This window comes from Saccopteryx leptura, chromosome 5, assembly GCF_036850995.1.
Source record: "Saccopteryx leptura isolate mSacLep1 chromosome 5, mSacLep1_pri_phased_curated, whole genome shotgun sequence".
Lineage (NCBI taxonomy): Eukaryota > Metazoa > Chordata > Mammalia > Chiroptera > Emballonuridae > Saccopteryx > Saccopteryx leptura.
Genome location: NC_089507.1, coordinates 89,012,836 through 89,033,384, shown reverse-complemented (window position 1 = coordinate 89,033,384; position 20,549 = coordinate 89,012,836). Strand labels below are relative to the sequence as shown.

General features: G+C 38.5%; 1 protein-coding gene across 4 annotated transcripts in view; it reads right to left on the bottom strand.

Annotated features, from left to right (window-relative positions):
• Positions 1–20,549, bottom strand: part of NPNT (nephronectin) — an 81,178-nt gene that overhangs the window by 23,267 nt on the left and 37,362 nt on the right. For 2 of the 4 annotated variants that reach the window (XM_066385018.1, XM_066385019.1), the window contains 6 exons: positions 17,421–17,513; positions 12,560–12,679; positions 11,072–11,191; positions 9,350–9,484; positions 8,928–9,050; positions 6,708–7,106 (listed from right to left, as the gene is read on the bottom strand). In XM_066385018.1, the coding sequence (XP_066241115.1) occupies positions 6,708–7,106; positions 8,928–9,050; positions 9,350–9,484; positions 11,072–11,191; positions 12,560–12,679; positions 17,421–17,513 (990 nt within the window). The remainder of the gene's footprint in view (positions 1–6,707; positions 7,107–8,927; positions 9,051–9,349; positions 9,485–11,071; positions 11,192–12,559; positions 12,680–17,420; positions 17,514–20,549) is intronic. The other 2 variants (XM_066385020.1, XM_066385021.1) reach the window with 1 other exon arrangement.

The window sequence follows — 20,549 nt, the reverse complement described above, 5'->3', positions numbered from 1 at the left end:
GTATATTAGATTTAGTGTTTTCTAAAGAATTTTTCTTTTTATTAAAATTTATTTTTTTTTTATTTTTTTATTTTTCTGAAGCTGGAAACAGGGAGGCAGTCAGACAGACTCCCGCATGTGCCTGACCGGGATCCACCCGGCACGCCCACCAGGGGGCGATGCTCTGCCCATCCGGGGCGTCGCTCTGTCATGACCAGAGCCACTCTAGCGCCTGGGACAGAGGGCAAGGAGCCATCCCCAGCGCCCGGGCCATCTTTGCTCCAATGGAGCCTCGGCTGCGGGAGGGGAAGAGAGAGACAGAGAGGAAGGGGTGGGGGGGTGGAGAAGCAGATGGGCGCTTCTCCTGTGTGCCCTGGCCGGGAATCGAACCCGGGACTCCTGCACGCCAGGCCGACGCTCTACCACTGAGCCAACCGGCCAGGGCCAAGAATCTTTCTTTTCAATAGCTATATTTAAACTATCAGGATAAGAGAAAAAAACATAAGCTGAAATAACTCTGATGATTTGAGGAGTGACTATCAAATCAACAAATTAAATTTAGTTAATTGAAGCATATGAAAGAGTATTTAGATTTCAAAAATTTAAATCCAATATAAAATTATATTTCCCTCCATTCAACACTATTTTTGAGTGTGTTCTGTGTACCAGGCACTGTCTGTTTTGAGGGGGAAACGCCTGCAGGTTAAACAGCTGCACTCTACATGCTTGGCAGCAGACAGAAATTATTTAAATCAGAAAATTAGGTATAAGAGGATTCCCCTTGCAATCAATATCGGGTCAGATCTGACTAGCATGTATCTTTGGGCCCTAGAGTTTGGGACAGATTTGAAAAAAAAAAAAGAATATTTAAAAGATAAGCCAAAAAATTTGCTAAGTGAGTTAAAAAACAAAACAGTATTTCTACAAAAGGATTTAAGAGACAGAAATGACTAAACCCCAAGAAGGAATTGGTAATTTCCTGAGAATGTTCCTTGAATACATGGAGTGTGGGGTCAGGTGACAGTGACCAGCTGTGTGCCTGACAGTACTGAAGAGGTATAAACTGTAATTTCTTGACTTTGGGTTAAATATAACAAAGAATATTTGGAGTCAGTTTTTGGAAGGGACTCTAGTCACCATTAGAGAGCTGAATATAATTGGTATTTTTTAAAACCACATAAGATCACACTTGGGTAATTAGTTGATATTGGTTTAGATGAAAGTTTTTAGTTCATAAATTAAAATGCAAAAGGCTATTATAACTAACACATCTGCACTACTTAACTGAAGTTTAAATACTTTTTTCTTTTTCTTTTTATTCATTTTAGAGTGTGGGGAGAGAGACAGAGAGAGAGAGAAGAGGAGAGGAGCAGGAAGCATCAACTCCCATATGTGCCTTGGCCAGACAAGCCCAGGGTTTTGAACCGGTGGCCTCAGTGTTCCAGGTCAACGCTTTATCCACTGCGCCACCACAGGTCAGGCAACTTTTTTGGTGTTTTGAAACCCCTTTCTTTTGCAGGAATTGCAAAAGGACCAAATCTCCAGCTTTGATGGTATTGAATGTAAGGGGTGCAGACAGCCTCACTGGTAAATCGAGACTCCTGTGAAGAGGTGAGAAATGAGCCCCGCTGGTAGCTGAGGGGAGTGTTCCAGAAAGAGGGAACAGCTGGAGTAGAAGTCCGGGGATGAGCAGGGAGGCTAGAGCGCTGGTGTGAAGTGAATGACGCAGAGGGCACCAGGAGATGGGCCCACTTAGGACTTCGTGAGACATGGCCCGGGCTTCAGCTCTTCCTGAGCTACGGGGTGCTAATGCCGAACTTTGAACAAGACATCTCACTTAACTTTTTAAAGACCACTCTGGTTCTGAGTTGAGAAGAGACCACAGAGGGGCAGAGGTGGAGGCAGGGAGAAGCTGGACAACAATGGCAGCAAGTCCACAGTTCCTTCCCATAATTCTGAAAGCCAAACGTTGTTTCTGTAACTCAATACATTTAATCCAACCTCAAGGTCTCTAGTAGCCAAATGATTTCAAGTATTCATGGGATTCCCTGCAGAAACATCAACCTGCATCCAGATGTCATGTACAGAGATACAGCTTATTACTTTTATAAAACCTGAAGAATGCTGTATTGTACAAGTCATCGGGATAAAGGGTCCCAAGGGAAGGACAGCTTGGGCCTGGGTGACAGCACTGGGGATGGCAAGCAGTGGTCACAATTTTGATATAATTTGATGGCAAGCAGTGGTCACAATTTTGATATAATTTGAAGTTAGATCTAACGAGATTTCCTTCTGGATTGGATGTGGGTATAAAAAGAGCTATTTATAATGACTCCAAGTTCTTTGGGTGTGGCAACTACAGGCTAAAGTTGTCATACCCTGGGGTGAAAGACTGGGTAGAATGTGTCTGGGATGAAGTTGAAGCACAATTCAGCGAGTTGTTTTAACATCTAGTTTCATCCAGCTGGAGAGGTTAAACAAGAAGGTGATACGCAAGTCTAGAATTTGGAGAGAAGTCTGGGCTTAGAGATGTGTTCTTGTTATAATGGTTATAATTTTTTCTTATTTCCTTTTAGAATATCTTTACAGTCTTTTCTCGGGGGAACAATAACACATACATTATAAAGAAAAGCACCGTTTAACAACCTCTTTCATTAAAATAATATAGCTTTCCATGTAAAGAAAAACATAATTCTTGAAGTCGGGGGCTGTTTGGAAACTTCCAAACAGTGGCTATAATTATGATCACCTGAAAATTTATGCAAAAAGGAGAGCTGAATTTCATTCTCAGACCTGTGGTGAATGAGAATGTCTTAAGAAATTTTTATGCAAGCAGTGAAGAAAATATTCAACAAAGAAATGATGTTGAACTAAAATAGTGATAAGGTACCTTTCTGTTTTCACAGTGAATAAACACCAGTTATTTGTCCTGAATTAAAACTTAGAATCCTTATCTTATGCAGAATATACCCTACAATCACCAGACAGCAAATTAAGAAGTGTCCAAAATGTCCTCATTCATGCTAACACTAACCAGCAGCTATGGCTGAAGAGGAAATGAGAGGGGAATTTAATTTTTTGGCAGGAGTGCCCAAAGGCAGCAACACTATCTGTGGCATCCAACAGCCTTGGCCTAGGATCATGGTAATGCTTTCCCAGGGCCTATCTTTAAGATCACACCCTCTTAGAGTGAGTGCCCTCAAACTGCATCGGAACTCCATGTTTCCCCATTTTATCCTGCTGAATTCTATTGGTGAATGTCAATGTTATTTTTAATTCATATGTGTGTTAGTATGGAGAAGAGTAATGGGAAGAAAGATCTTTTAAAAAAAGAGAAAACATTAAAAGACTCAGATATCGATAGCTATGCTGGAGTGTCTTTTTATATTAAATATCCAAGTTCTTATGACCTGTGCCTTAAGCAACACAATAATATACCCTCTTTACTTAAGCACCTATGAATAAAAATTCCACTGTATGATCACAAAGAGATGAAGAAAAAATAGAGTAAAAAAAAAAAGAGACAAGGGGGCAGAGAAAGAGAGAAGAAAAGGAGGGGAGAGAGAAGAAAGAAAAGGTGGAAGAATAAAAATTACCAAAAATATGCCTTTCAAAAATAAGAGATATGCAAATATAAAATATATTAGAACTACCATCTAATCCCTCTCAAATTTGTATTTATTGTACAAAAAACACACAATCACAATTATATCAGAATGAGAGAATCTCAATTTCTTTTTAAATGGACAATGAACACGAAGAAAATATTTGAGTCACATATAAGCAAAAGAAGCTTTTTCTCTTTTAAAACGAAATCACAAATGTCAGTATTCTTTCCACCTGGTAAAAAATCTGAAAAAAGTGTTCAATCTAAAAGGAGCAAAGTTTAGTTCCATTGTGAAGGAATGAGAAAAGAAAAAGAAGTAGTAACGTCAAAAAGGAGAAGAGGAGAGAAGAGTGAATGCATAGGTAGCTACGAATAAACAAAGTAAAACAACAAATGGAAAAATGGAACAGACAAAGTTGTACAATTGCAAATTTTGGCCTGGTAATAAAGGAACAACTTCTTTCTACTTCAAAACTTGCTTTGTTACCAATAGCCTTCATCCCCATAGGTGTTACCACCCTTTACCTGGTCACCCATTAACAATCTGGGAGTCATTAAACTAATCTGGCCCAGGTCCAGCTCTAACCACCAGTTCACAGCAAACACAAGGGACAGCTGCCCAGTTTTTCTCATCAATCCTTGATTAAACCCTTCAGTTTACTGCATATGCTATGCTACTTCCTACCTTCATGCTTTTGCTGTGCTGTCCATGTTAATTACAATGCCTCCCTTTCTCATTCTCTTTGCCCCATTTCACTCCGGAAGCTCTTTCCCCTCAAATACTCCCTGCTCAAAGACTGAGTAGGTACACCTTCTCTCTACTCCCAGAGAGTCCTACACAAATCTCTTTCACTCACAAAGTACCACAGTTTCTTCTGGGTGACTGTCTTTCCCTCTACTGTAACCTTTTCTGTTTTATCTCTGGAAGTCCAATGCATAATACAGGGCCTGACATTCTAAAACACATTTAAAAATGTTTTCTGACTAAATGAATGGGCAGGTTAAATTAAGGTAAATGATACACTAAGTTCCTCATCTCTGAGTTTTCATGTAAATCTGAATATGTTAGGAGAATTCTTATAGTGGATAGATGCTGTGATCTACTGTATGACTGTAATATTCTTTCCATTTCTACACACATTCTTATTTGCCCAACTCTCTGACTTCTGTTCAGCTCTTTATAACATAACAGTAGGGATATATGATTTATACTTTGTACAGCTAATTCTTTTTATAAGTTTGAATCTTACTCAACACATGGTCTATTGTTTAAATGTCATCATAAAGAGCTTATTAAAAATATGCTAACACAACCAAATAGCTAAAGCAACCCTGAGAAAGAAAAACAAAGCAGTAAGTGTTACAATTCATGATTTCAAGTTATACTGTAAAGCTACAGTAATCAAAACTATATGGCATTGGCATAAAAACAGACACCTCAACCGATGCAACAGAATTGAGAGTCCAGAAATAAACCCAAGCACAGGTGTGGTCAACTCATACTTAATAAGGAAGACAAGAATACTCAATGGAGTAAAGTGGAAAACTGGATAATTATGCAAAATTCTGACATTAGACCCGTATCTTACAGCATTCACAAAATTACCTTAAAATGGATTAAACACTTGGACATAAGACCTGAAAACAAAACTCCTAGAAGAAAATATAGGTAAAAAGCTCCTTGACACAGATATTGGTAATAAATTTTTGGTTATAACACCTAAAGCACAAACAACAAAATAACAAATAAACAAGTAGACTACATCAAACTAAAAAGCTTCTGCACAAGGACAAAGAATGAACAAAATAAAAGACAACCTATGAAATAGATTAAAAAATATTCAAACTATATATCTGATAAGGGGTCAATGTCTAACACACGCAGGGGACTCATTCAACTCACTACAAAAGAACCCAAATAATCCAACTAAAAAAAAGTGCTCAGGTCCTAAATAAATATTTGCCCAAAGACGGTATATGCATGGCCAATAGGTACATAAAAAGGTGCTTAAATCACTAATTATTAGGGAATGTAAATCAAAAACACAAAATCTCAAACTTAGCATAGAAAAAACAAGAGATAACAGATGTGGGGGGGAAAAGAGAGAACCTTCATGCACTGTTGGTAGGATTGTAAATTGGGATAGCCACTATAGAAAACACTATGAAGGTTTCTCAAAAAATTAAAAATAGAACTACCATCTGATCCAAGAATCTTGTTTCTGGAAACATATCCAAAAGAAAACACTATGTCACAGAGATATCTGTACCCATGTTCACAGCAGCATTATTTACAACAGCCAAGACATGGAAACAACCTAAGTGTCCATCGATGGATGAATGGATAAAGAAAATGTGGTCTATACACACAGTGAAATATTACTCAGCAATAATAAGAAGGAAATTCTGCCATTTATAACAACAAGGATGAATCTGGAGGGCATTGTGTTAAGTAAAACAAGTCAGAGGAAGACAAATACTCTATGACCTCATTTATATGTGGAATCTAAGAAACAAAAGAGAGCATATTTTTGGTTAACAGAGATGGGAATAGTTCAGGGCAGGGAATGGATAAAGATGGTTGAAACGTACAAACTTCCAGTTATAAATAAGTACTAGAGATGTAATGTACAACAGGATGACTATAGTTAACACTGATGCATGGTGCCAGGAAAGCTTCTTTATTATTATTTATTGATTGATTTTAGAGAGACAGTCAGATAGGGGGTGGGGGAGGAAGGAGAAAGAAAAAGAGAAGCATTCATTTGTTATTCTTAGTTGTGCATCCATTGGTTGCTTCTCATATGTGCCCTGACAGGGGATCAAATCCACAAACTTGGCATTTTGGGATAATGGTCTAACCAACTGAGATAACTACCCAGGGACTAGGAAAGGTTTTTAGAAAGTAAATCCTAAAACTTCTCATCACAAGAAAGAATTTTTTTTCTTTTTCTTTGTATTTATATGAGTTGGTTAACTAAAGTTATTGCGATAATCATTTCACAATACATGTAAGTCAAACCATTAGGCTGTATACCTTAAAGTGTTGTATGTCAACTGTATCTCAATAAAACTGAAAAAAAAACAACTCAAAAAGTATGCAAACATTTATATGACTTACTGAACACATCTCCTCTGGGTTTCTGAGGATCTGTCTGTATTCTATTGTCAACCGTAATCCCTCTTGGAGAGGTGGTGGCCAGCGGTGCCACAGTCGTCAGTCTGAGGATGGGCCTTTCCGGGGTTGGTGGAGGGGGAGGTGGAGGCGTTCTGAGTTCTGTGGGTGGGGGTGGAGGTGGGGGTGGAGTGGGCCTTGTTGGCATTGGTGTAGGTCTTGTTGTTGGCTTAGAAGTGGGCCTGTTGGTAATGACAGGAGGAATATATGGTGTCTTCAGAGGCCACCGCGTACTTCCGACATCAGGAATCCAATTACTGTGTCCTCCATCACCTTTTGAAATAGTACCATTTCCCTTTGGAACATGAATTGGACCTGAAGGTTCAATCATAACTTTTGGAATATCTAAAAGAATCAAAAGGTTTAAAATGAGCATGTAATCATCTCTCCTCAAAAAGTAAAACATCAAATTGTAAAAAACAAACATATCAAAATATGTGCCAATTAGTCTTACTTTTCACATTTAGAATATTCCCCTACTGGAAGTCACGCTGTTTTCCAGTAACAAATACCTGCATATATGATATATGATACACAGTCATCTGGGCGAACGAAAAAATTATATTGGTGTTTCTATAATGAATATGTATTACTTGAAACACAAAAAGGTCGTTATTTGTAAAATGGAAAGAGATGGCAATCAATATTTTAAAAACAGAGCTATTCCAAATTTTTTAAGATGTGAGAAATATGTATCAGGAGTCTACATTAACTCTCCCTGGTACATGCATATTGTAAAATCATGTTTAGAATTGTCTAAAGACTAATTTCAACATTTTAAATTTGACTCATGTAAAAACATTTTTATTAAATATTCTAAAAATTTAGTGGATTTTTCTTCCCCCTTATTAATTTATATAATTGCTTTTTAAAAATGTTTATTTTATTGATTTTAGAGATAGAGGAAGGGAGAGAGACAGGAACATCAATCTGTTCCTGTCTGTGCCCTGACCAGGAATCGAACTGGTAACCTCTGTGCTTCAGAGCAATGTTCTAACCCAGTGATCCCCAACTTTTTTTGGGCCACAGACCAGTTTAATGTCAGAAAATATTTTCACGGACCAGCCTTTAGGGTGGGATGGATAAATGTATCACGTGACCGAGACAAGCGTCAAGACTGAGTCTACATACTTAGATGAATGTAACAGAGGGAATCTGGTAATTTTAAAAAAATAAAACATCATTCAGACTTAAATATAAATAAAAAGGAAATAATATAAGTTATTTATTCTTTCTCTGCGGACCTGTACCAAATGGCCCACGGACCGGTACCCATCTGCGGCCCGGGGGTTGGAGACCACTGTTCTAACCAACTGAGCTATCCAGCCAGGGCATGTAATTGCTTTTTTAAAAGAAATATTCAGAGGTCATTAAGAACATCTATGAAATATTTTTCCTTGCTTATCTTCACCAAAAGAAATTAATACTTAATCTACCTGGTATGATGTACTTCTGAGGGCGGGGGGGGGGGGGGGGGGGCATTACTACATGACTCTTCAAAAAGCCTTAAATCCCCATGATTTTATACCCCATGGTTTTCAGTTAATTTTTTACTCCAGAAATTTAAAAATGTATTGTTACATGACATATGCTAAATTATGGCCTCTAGTTTATGAAACTTTCATCTTGGAGGGTATTTTTTTTTCTTGTTTATCTACTAATATAGTCATACTATGAACACAGCTTGTAAAAATTTAAAAATCAAAACAGTATTAAAAATAGAGAAAATAGATATATATGGGTATTTTTTTTTGAATTAGGAGGCATAATAAAACAGAGAGACCCAAACTGTAGAATCTACTCAGATTATCCCACCATCAATCAGAATCGAATGCTAATGACAAACATTTATTTTAGTTCTAAGAAAATCATACTCTCTGGGAGGGCTCTAAAATTTCTTGCCAGCTAAAGGGAAGCTATTGAGAAATTTTAGTCAAGGAAACAAATACTTTTAAGAGTAGAATGTATTACTGAGTATTTAATTTTTAAAAATACCTAAACAAGTAATTTTATTGTTTGTAGAAAGCAGAGACTAACGTTGCCAGCTATGAAAATTGTACTTCTTTGATAAATTAATCCTATTCCTTATCTTCCGTAGAAATAAATGGCCTTTGTGCAGTCTGTATTTCCTGCTGGGATCCCGAGCTGGGAGACAAGCATACTCACACACACAGCTCTGTCCGTCGCCGTGGTACCCATCTTTACATTTACACTTGTAGGACCCGTGTATGTTGAAACAGCGAGCAAAGTTGCTGCACTGATACTGCCCAAGGGAGCACTCATCTACATCTGTATCAGGAAGTAGGAGAAGAAGAGGTTTCTTTAGGAGATAAATGTGATGACATAAAAATATACATAAAATTTCAAAAAAAATTTTTTTTTGCAATGTGAAAGTCCATGTAAAACTGGCAGATAAACAAAAGAAATAAAGTATCTGTGCATCTAGAACTACTAGTGTTTGCACTGGACTTTTGTTTGTTTAATGCCAGTTCCCTCCCTTACCCCTGGCATCCCAATCATCAGCACAATTAAGAGACCTTTCCACGTGGACGAAGAAACAGCGAAAAGCAATGACCAGGGTTCATTACCGTAACATTGGTATTTGCCTCCAATGTACATGAGGTCGAAACCTTTATGACACTTGCAGATGTAACTCCCAAAAGTGTTGACACACTGCCTAAATCTAGGGCAGGAAGCTCTTCCAGTAGCACATTCGTCAACATCTAGAAACATAAGTCAATTGTATGTTAGGAAGAGCAAGACCATGTTCAGATGGAGTATATTTTAAAATAACTGCTTGCAAATGGCTGCCTGGCACTTGATGACTCGCCATAAACATTATCCAGCTGGTGCCCCCACAGGCACCATAAATTCCACATCCTCATGTTTCTATCCATCTTCCTAGCCGGGGCTGCCCTCCTCCTGCACCATATCTCAGCCCACACTAACATCTGTACCACCTAGCTGCCTGAACTGAGACATGAGTCATCCTGGACAGCCCTATTTCCCTTAACCCTAAATCACCAGGCCCAGTTAACTCTACCTCTGAAAGATTACTTGAACTTGTCTCCTTCTCTTCACCCGCTGCCACCCTAGTCCACGCTATCCTCGCCGAAGCCTTCCAACCTGACTCTTCCTGGCCAATCTTACCCCCTCCAAAACATCCCCACTAATCCACTGAAATGATTTTACTGCAACAGAAAATTAGATTAGTATCATTCCTAAAGTTCTTCTACTGTTTCTGCTTGCTTTTCTGAATCAAATCCTCATTGCTCACCACATCCTTGAAGGTTCTGTAACAAATAGCCCCCACTTACCTCACTGGTTGCCCCTCATCGTCCTACTCTGTGGTTAAGACACACTGGCCCCCTTTCTTTCCAGACCTCAAGCAGGTCTTGTTCACTGCAATGCTGGCATTGTTTCCACCTGCTTGGCTGATTCTTCACATGGCCAATGGTCCAGCTCTTACTTTAGGATTTTTCTTGACCATTATTTTATAAAATAGACCCTTTCTGTTGCTCTCTCTCTAAAGTCCTCATAATAACACTCAATGCCTTTGTAATTTTATTGGATATTTGCTTTATTGCCATCTGCCTCATTAGACTATCAGCTTTGTGAAGATCAAAATCTTGTCAGCTTTGTCCATTACTGTATATCTGGCACTTAGCACAGTGCCTGAAATATAAAAAGTAGTCAATATGTGTCTCTTCCATCACCGAATACCTCCATTCAGTGAGTACTTACTACATGCTAGATACTGTGCTAAGCTCTTTCCATAGCTGAGCTCATGTAATCCTCACAACAGTTCTATGTGCCATCATTCCCACTTTAAAGATGAGGAGACTCAAGTTCAAAGAAAGGAAGTCTCCTGCCAAGGTTACATATCAAGTATATGACAGAGCCAGGTCTGAAACCAAAGCTCTGACTCTTAACCACAATCCTGTCCTGCCTTCCTAATTTACAGGGAAATAACCTAAGTCTTTAGTGCAATGCATGCAATCTAGCCCTATCTACCTGCTTAGCTTCATCAGTCCTGCCACATACGTTCCGGAAACACTAAGCTCTCCTTTCCCCAAACACCATGCTCCTTCAAACTTCAGTGCCTTTGCACATGTGGTGCCCTCTGCCTGAAGCTTCCGCCCCTCTCTCATTTGTAGAAAAAATAAGGTTTCCAGGGTCCATTCACAGAGAGAGGTCTTCTTCTGAGACCTCTGCAATCTTCTAAAGGATAGCTAATTACCAGACATCAGTAACTGCCTTTCTTCCTTACTCCCATCACCTGCTGACAGATGTCTGGTGTTACAACTCACCCACACAGGTCCGCCCGTCCGGAGCCAGCTGGAGGCCAGGGGAGGGGCACTGACACCGTATTTGTCCTTTGGTAACATCACAGCCATACTGACAGTTGGCCATGGAGCACGTCAGGGCACCTGCAAGGAGTGACTGGCTGACTCAGAGAACAAATTCTGTAACTAAAATAAGTATGGCTTTAATTTGTCCTGAAATCAGGGACACTGAATCAACAATGAAGACGAAAGGGCCTCGATTACTCAACAATCTAAATAAAGGAAGTCAAAAATAGGGAGAGGGACAGCTAGACTTTCCTCCTCCAGGGACTAAAAAGGTGTTGTCATCTGGGGAAGACCTCTAATGCATTTGAGGAATTCAAAGGCAAACGTAAAACTTGGTCTTACATCAATTAAATGGAAATTTTTCCAGGGGTCAAGGAAAGTGGAGAATTAAGGTATTTTTCCAGATTACTCATGCTAAATGCTGGTCTTAAGTAAAATATCTGCACAATTGTCTCACATTCCCATTAAATTTCTTTAGGAACAGTAAATGTCCCAGAGAGTCATACGATGTTAGCAGATCCTAGCATCACTGTCACGTTATTAACATGAATTCACCTCTTTCCAAAATGTTCTATGCTAAATATGCAATGTTAAATAAAATAAGTTTATCTTCTTTATTTTATAAAATGCAACCCAGTTAGAGAGAGATACCTGATAATTACCTGATCGATAGTTAATTTAAACAGGTAATTAAGTAGAAATAAAAATGAAGTCATAAATTGTTGGATATCTGATAAAGAAAACTTCAAGTCAATGTTTAGCTTGCAGAGAATCTTAGGGCATCATCTGTCTTATAAACACATCCAAATATTAGTAGGAAATACTATACATTTCTTTCTTACAAAGATACATATGAAATCTACTTTTCTGTTACTATAATCATTCTTTTCTATATCTGAAGTTTCTTAATAAAAGAGTCATAACTTAAACTATTATAATAAAATGAAAAAAATGGAGTGACGAGTTATTTATAAGTGGTTTCTAATCAGTCAACAAGCTTGATGGATGATCTACCAGCAGGGTCCATCTTTATGGATAGCACAACAATCCTGAAATAGTCACTAATGTTCTTTCTTTGGCAGAAATGGCTTTGAGTCCCTGGTGGCTTAGTGGCTAGGATTTAACTGGAATAGCTCTATGCCCAGATTGACAAAAGGAAAAACATATTGGAAAAAGAACACTAGAAAATACACTTAAGTTTTGTTATTCTTTTTCTAAAACAATTTCAAAATCAATTTAACACTGGCACCCATGATGAAAGAGTGCCAGCCATCTGAAAGGGGAATCTTTATTTGATTTCCAATTCCTCAGGGACACATATAAACATACACTAATATCCTGTTTAGGGGAGGGCCCAGGGGGCCCCTTTCATTCTCACAGTACCAGATGACGACATGGAGAAATCAAGCCCAAAGCACTCAAAAACAGTCAAGATTCTTGACATACTTGAGCAGGACCCGTCCGGCATAAGCATGTACCCGTTGAGACAGTAGCACTTGTAGCTGCCGTAGGTGTTCATGCACCTGTGCTTGCAGGGCCGCGGCTTCAGGCCACACTCGTTCAGATCTGAAAGGGGTGAAAGTTGAAACAGAAAAATCACACAACCTCCACACAAATACAAACCGTTTAAAATACTTCTCTATATAGAAAACTGAAGGAGAAAAGTAGGTCAAGTATAGAAACCAGTCATTGACCTAAGAAAGCCTATTCACACTGTCTTTATTTTAATCCTGGTTCCACTGGGACAACCGAGACTCTTCTAGCAGAGGTGACCAAAAGCCCCCTAACAATGAAGAGGCCTTGTGAATTTCTGGAGCTTAAATTACATAGTACATGCGATCTCTGTCCACAAAGGACAGAGTTCACTGTGCCTACCTCACCATCCCTAGAAAGAGCAGCATCCTGACTCCTCACGGTGCTCTATCATCTACCTGACTTTCAATATCCTCAAAATATCTGGGTTCCTCTATTAGAGTCACTCCTGACAACATGTTCTTCCTCTATTAATTTCTTCCTGTCTCTGTTTTAAAAAGATACTAGAAAATATCTGGATTTTAACATTAGATTGCTTCTAACTTCCCCCAAAAAGCTGTATTTTCAGAGAATAAGAGCTACATGAGGCCCTGGCCGGTTGGCTCAGCGGTGGAGCATCGGCCTGGCGTGTGGGGGACCCGGGTTCGATTCCCAGCCAGGGCACGTGGGTGAGGCGCCCATTTGCTTCTCCACCCCCCCCCTCCTTCCTCTCTGTCTCTCTCTTCCCCTCCTGCGGCAGGGGCTCCATTGGAGCGGGGATGGCCCAGGCGCTGGGGATGGCTCCTTGGCCTCTGCCCCGGGCGCTGGAGTGGCTCTGGTCGCGGCGGAGCGATGCCCCAGAGGGGCAGAGCATCGCCCCCTGGTGGGCAGAGCGTCGCCCCTGGTGGGCATGCCGGGTGGATCCCGGTCGGGCGCATGCGGGAGTCTGTCTGACTGTCTCTCCCCGTTTCCAGCTTCAGAAGAATGCAAGGGGGGAAAAAAAAAAAAAAAAAAGAGCTACATGAATTGGAACGATCATATTGTGGTTTTTCTTGTTCAGTCTTATAGATTATATAATGATCTCAGATTAAAGAAGAAACTCCCATTTCCTACGTTAGTAATGTATTTAAGTGACAGAATACACTTAAAAGAAAAAAAACCCTCCAACATATTTTTATTTGTGTGGTAGTTAAGAAGGGCATGTGAAAATACTAATGAATAATACATAATTGTCTATCATTAGGTATTTTAGATTATTGGTTTAAATATTAATATGAATGAATTAACAGACTGCACATTATGAGAATTTTCCAACCCAAGAGGAACAATGCCTCAAGTGAACATAAAACTCATAATGACATAAACACTGAATAGTAATGCCCAAAATACAGATCTCATTAGAGAAACATGACAACATGTTTATTGGGAACTGCCAGCATAATTTTATCTATTAATCTCTGTCATCACAGCAGAAATATGAATAAATCTAGTTGCAAGTTGTCAATCTAATAAAATACAAATGTGACCTGCTGTTTATTAGAAATCTACATATTTCACTTAACTAAACCACCAAGTCACATTGCTTTTTTAAAAACCTCCAAATTATTGCACCTAAAATTTTTTTCCTATTTTACTAACTTTCCAACTTGGTCTTTATTCCTAACCTTAATACATCTCTAAGCAGATCCCCAGCTGGGTGAAACCTGGGAAGATTAAATAACAAACACCTGTCATCTCCTATGCTTTACTCAACTTTATCCTTTATTGTGTCTTGCCCAGTCAAAGGTATACAAACAGAATCACTTTTAAGACATTTCAAAAAATTTTTCTTCAGAAAAAGTGCTTTGCAGATTATAATAATATCATCAAAAATTTGATTTCTCCCTCTGTTAAATGGAGGGGAAAAATTTAAATCAGAGAGGAACGACAAAGAAATCCATTCTACTTCTCATACTTATCTTAGTATTTCAATATATATTAAAAATTAAAATGAGAAAATCTTTTCTCATGTTCTAGGAGGAGTTGATTATTATTCCTAATATGTCCCTACAGATTCACATCTGGCTTTGATAAATTCCCGATTGATATTATAGTATGTAGTATTTAAAGCTGAGTACATTGTTAAAGAAAGGCTTTGTGTTTTAAATATTTCCTGCACTAAGCGTAAATAAAATAGTACAGTACCACAAAACAATCGTTAGACTGAATTCTCTATCTCCAGGGACAAATGCTGATGGATATAAAATGTGTCAATTAAGAATCCTTAGGTTTATTTTTAAAGAGCCACAGAGCTTCTGCGGGTTTCTTGATGGGAACTGGTCAGATGCTTACAGCTCCAGGCAGCTTATATAAAAGAAACATCCATGCTGATGGAAATTTCTTCACACACTACTATGTCTGTGGACTAGCACTGGGGCCCAGTGGAGGCAGCGCCTCAGGATTGCTCTGAGAATCTCCAGGATTCAGACCGGGGCTGCTGGCGTTCTTCAAGCCCAAGTTATCCTTCCTTCCCATGGGAAAAACACTTTGGGGTTAAGAATCATGAAAATTTGAAAGAAAATGAAAAATCAAAAAGATGTCCTAATTCCAAAAGAACCTGGAAATCACTCTATGAAAACAATGTGCAAAATGAAACAAACATGCCTCATGCAGTGGGTAAATGTAGAGACACCTGTTGATGACTTTACTGTTTTTAAATTGGCGTGTGTATATATATCCAAAGGTGTTGGAAGCAATCTGAGAAAGCTGTCCTGTACCAGCTGCTGATGGCGTGGTTGACTCTCACAGACTGTTGGCTGGTGGTGGTGTCCCCAGTGGCTGCCTTTACTGTCCCGCCTGCACAGGCATGTGTCTCCTAAAAACTACACTACACTCCTTAAAAACTCACTTCAGAAATTATGAAACAGGGTTCCACAACAATCCATAATTATCAATATTTACCAAATACCAGTCTTTTGCTCAAAGCAAGGCGCTTCAGAAGATTAAAAGTACCTGATATCATGGTAATGAACTTTTTTTCCCTCAATCTTTCTACTTTATATTATATTTTCTTTTCTTATTGACCTAATACCCTATAAATTTGAGTTAATACAGGCTGCTTCCAAAATCTCCTAGACTGCAGAACTAGTAACATTTGTGTTACTATCAAATTAAGTCATAAATTCAAAAATGACACTTCCAATTTACAGTAAACGCTCCTATAACAGTAGGTAAAACAATATAAAAAACATGCAGAATCTGCTTGACCACACTTTGTAAATCAATCTTAAAAGCTGATCAAAGAAACTAGAACAACATCTTTAGTGTTTTTATTTTTAATTTACTTTAATCTTGCTCTTTCTCTAGGAGTTCATAATGTAATATAAATTTTAAAAAAATCTCCAGCAACATTAATGAATTCTATCATGTATCTATCTTATCACACAAAGAAGAGAACCTTACAATTAAATCACTGACATTCAAATGCTTCATTATTAAGTATACAATTCTCACAGAGCATCTATAAATCAGGAGTACACTTAAGCAGGCTGGTGGATTCAGGAGGAGTGGAGAGTGGGGGAGGAAGAAAGGAGCTGGCCCAGAACAATAATGCAAGCTGCGGAGCATTGTAATTATACTTCAGGGAAAAAAAAGAATTAGACATCTTATTAGCATGCAGACGCTGAAAAGTAGCTTGAAAATCTGCAAGAGATTCATTGACTAAGACAATCCAATTGATTTTTTTAAGGAAAAATAATCTGTCATTTGTTTAATTCACTTAGACTTTTTTTTTTCTCCTTTGAGGCTTAAACTGGGCAACGTCTCAAAAGTCTAAACTTTTACATTTTATCTGACTAAAGTGCAGGTCATCGGGAAACAGAGGTCATTATGTCAACTGCCATAACTTTTAAACTTTAAAGACAGCAATGACACAATGACTGAAATTAATCCCATGGCCCTGCTTCTTTGTGCAGAAGATACACAAATGCATCAAGTTCCCTTTCAGCAGAGAGACAGTAATTGTAATTTCTAATTTATACGATTTTAATTTAGACAGTCTATGTTCCTGTTCCTAAATTTATCAGTGGGAGAGGGATAAAGTTTTTTAGAAGAACTGTAAAATCATGCTGCCACCTAATCTTCCTACAAAAGTTTCCAGCATAATGAAGACAATCATATTTTTGGTGTTTCTATTCTCACACCAGCCCTGTTGGCAAACAGGTCAGGAATTAGTCTCCCCTCATTACTAATTGTTTTGCTAACACCCAGACACATTAAATGACTTGTTCACAATTGTTCAGCTACTTAAGGGCTGTACTGAAACCAGAACTTGGGCTTTCTATTATTAGAAAATGTACGCTAATGAGAGAAAGCTAATGTAAGGTTTCATCTCTGGTAACCTAAAACTGCACCCTAAATAAGACGGCACCCTAAATAAGAGGACCTGATCACTTCTAAAATCTACCTAGCAAAAGGCCTCAAAACCCCAGTCTTAGTTGTTTTGATCTTCCTGACTTCAACTACATGTGAAAACAAAAGTTATTTTGTTATTGGACTTTTAGAAAACATTTTGAAACCCAGAGAAGAAGAAGAAAAGCAATGCTACTTGATGCAGTGAAAGGACAGTGGAGGCTCCAGGCTTTTTAGAGCACAGAGAATCAGCACCGGGTGACATTCCTGCTGCTTGCTTCACATGCTCAGAATGCCCAGGGTGGGCACTCTGGGGCTTATCTTCAGAACATTTGCAAGAGTGATACAACTGCAGGAAGCCGTGCAGGGGGGGCGGAGCAGATCTCCTGAGACAATGCACGCTCACCCCTTGAAGGTAAACTTGTGGCTTGATGGTCCGGGGGTTGGGAAAGAGGCTGTTCACTGCCTTGGTCAAGAGGAGTTGGGTAGAAGTGTTCGTCTTCACACCAGGAAGAAGGTAATAAGAGTCAACTTTGAACTGATGTCAGTTTAGCCCTAAAAATCTTTATAAGTATATATTAAATAATTACATAAAGTTGGTGGAATTAAAAAAAGAAATGCTTTAGATACTTTACAAAACTTAGTTTCTAGTTCTTCCAGTTTCTCTCTTTCTTAAATCTCTATTTTCCTGAAAATTTTTGCTGCCATCTTTCTTCTCCAGAACACACACAGTACAAGTTAGCAATCCATCATTCTCATATAAGTTAAAGAAAAAAACACAGTAAAAAAGAGATGGTCATTTTTAATAGCATGATTTTAGTCACCAAAAAAGAGAAAACTACAAATAAATAAGTAAAACGGATTATATAAATATTGATTATAATTAACCTGCTTTGTTTTAGGATACCGAAATCTTAAATGGTCAACTTAAGACTTTTTTCTTCCCTATTATGTTGTACAATACTTCAAAATTGCACACAAAGTAATGATTTGCATAAAGACCTTATTTAAATAAATTTTCACTAAAATGTAAGAATTTATGTTACAGTTAGGCCACATTTAATTTGGGGTGACACTAGAATCTATGTAAATAAACACAATAAATTAAAATCAATTAAAAAAGAATATACATGAGAAGCTTTTTTTTAAGAAAGAAAAAAGGTAACTATTCCAATGATTAGCTTACCAAAATATTGTAAAATGGGTAAAACTCAAAAGCAGAGAGTCAATAAAGCTATCATATCCTGTTTCAAGACTATTATATTAGTAATAGTTAGTTAAATTTCCAAATTAAATGAATATTGGTTTCTGGGGTTAAAATTCATATAGCCTTCAAAAAGTAAGGCTATAAGAAACTATCTTAATATTACGGTTAAAGCACTTAGGCTGCGGTGCTTAGAAAAGTAACCAGTTCTGGCCAGTTAGCTCAGTGGTAGAGCATCAGTCCAGTGTGTGGATGTCCCAGGTTCAATTTCCAGTCAGGGCATATAGAAAAAGCGCCCATCAGCTTCAGGGCATACAGAAAAAGCGCCCATCAGCTTCTTTACCCCTCCCCCTCTTGCTTCTCTCTCTCTCTCTCTTCCCCTCCTGCAGCCATGGCTCGACTGGAGAGAGTTGACCCTGGGTGCTGAGGATGGCTCCATGGCCTCCGCCTCAGGTGCTAAGAAGAGCTCAGTTGCTGAGCAATGGAGCAATGCCCCAGATGTGCAGAGCATCACCCCCAGTGGGCTTTCCAGGTGGATCCTGGTCAGGGTACATGTGGGGGTCTGTCTTTGCCTCCCCCTCCTCTCACTGAATTAAAAAATAATAATAACTAATTCTCAGATTTAACTAGTCCACCAAAGTTTACTCTCTGATTAGGTGCTACAAGATACTCATTCTTTTCTTGGGATAAGGAATTCAATGTATGGAACAAACTGTGTCAAAACATCAGTAATTGATATTTATAAATTGCTTCTTCTGAAATCATCAAAAAGCATACTGTAATTTCAAAGAATATCTTTCATTTGTGAAAAAAAATGCAATGATATAATGCATTACATGCTGTAAATAATTCCCTAGTGGGAAAGTTATAAAAAGATTTATTATCTATAACTGTATCGTTTCTTGGCTGAGGGGAAAGGTGATTTGTTTGGGTCCAGAGACTCAAGGAGGGGAAAAATATGCAAGAATAAAATTACTAGAGAAAGTAAGGTGGAAAAAAACAAATCTTGCCAGAGTTCAGGTTAGGATTTTACCTACTGTGGAAGGTACCATGTAGAATACATTAATGACCAGTCCACGCCTATGATTTCACATGTGACCTAGCTATAGCAAACCCAGAAAAGAAAATGATTGGGGGGGGGGGGGGGAGCAAGCCACCAAGAGCAGATGAAACTGATCTTGGGACAGGCTGTTAAATTAAGCCAGTTCCAAGTGGGCCTGCCTGCTCTTCCGGCTGCTCCCTCGGCCGCTCTGAAAGCACTCAAGTGCTCATCACTTACTCAAGCTGCTAACTCAGCCAAGCAAGTTTCCAGGGGGCAATTTCTTAAAATTCACAATGCACAACAATTTTTTTTAGCAGATGCTTGCCTTAAACCCAAACCTACTTTTAATTAAAAGTAAAATCCAGCTCTGTGAAATTATTCCAAGGTATCTCTCCTTGACATTTCTCTCCTCCAGAAAAAAAAAAAAGAAACCTGTTTGATTTCCCATATTTCTGAGGCATCTTTTCCACTTTATTAAAATGTATGGTCTAGACCGAGTTAATTTGTTATGTGACTATAGAGAAGATAAAGGCAATTTGTTTGCAATATATTGGGGGGGGGGTCTCTCGCTAGCTCACAACTTACCCCGCTCACTCCCGGCAGTCTGACGGGGCTCACAGTCCACAGACTAAGGCCTCAGACAATTCCATGGAACTCTTTCAAGCTCCTATGGCTTTCAGGACCAAGAACCATTATATAAAACAGTCACTTAATAGGTATTTAATGGGTACTAATCATGTACAAGTCACTGTAATAACAGTTTTCAGGAACCCAGAAATCAGAGAGACATCACGAAGGGACCCTGCTCTCAAAGAACATACTTCTTTTCACCAGGAACTTGCCAAACTGCTTTTTGGGTAAGGAAGCAGCAAAGGATGATTAAAACACATAGGTTTGCCATAAGCTGGAGTTTTATGTTGAAGACTGAATTTGAAATTACATCTCCAGTGTCGGCACTAGTTTTGAAGGGGAAAAATTCCATTTTTCTACTAATGAAATCCTTTTCTCCCATAAAGAATATAGTGTTGGGAGGCAAGATTTCAACTTAGTATATTTCAATTTTTCTTTAGGTTTGTATTACAGGAAAATCTGTTTTTTCCGAAAATACATACATGGTAAACTGTTTTTTCTGAAAACAAGTCTGTGGAAAACTGGTTAAGAAAACAAAAACATACCCACGAACGAATTCCTGTTCCAATAATAGCTTTAGTGTCTCTGAAACATACGAAAGTTGATGAAGCTCTGCAAATAAATTTAAATGAATTTCTCCGCAATCTCAACAGAAGCTT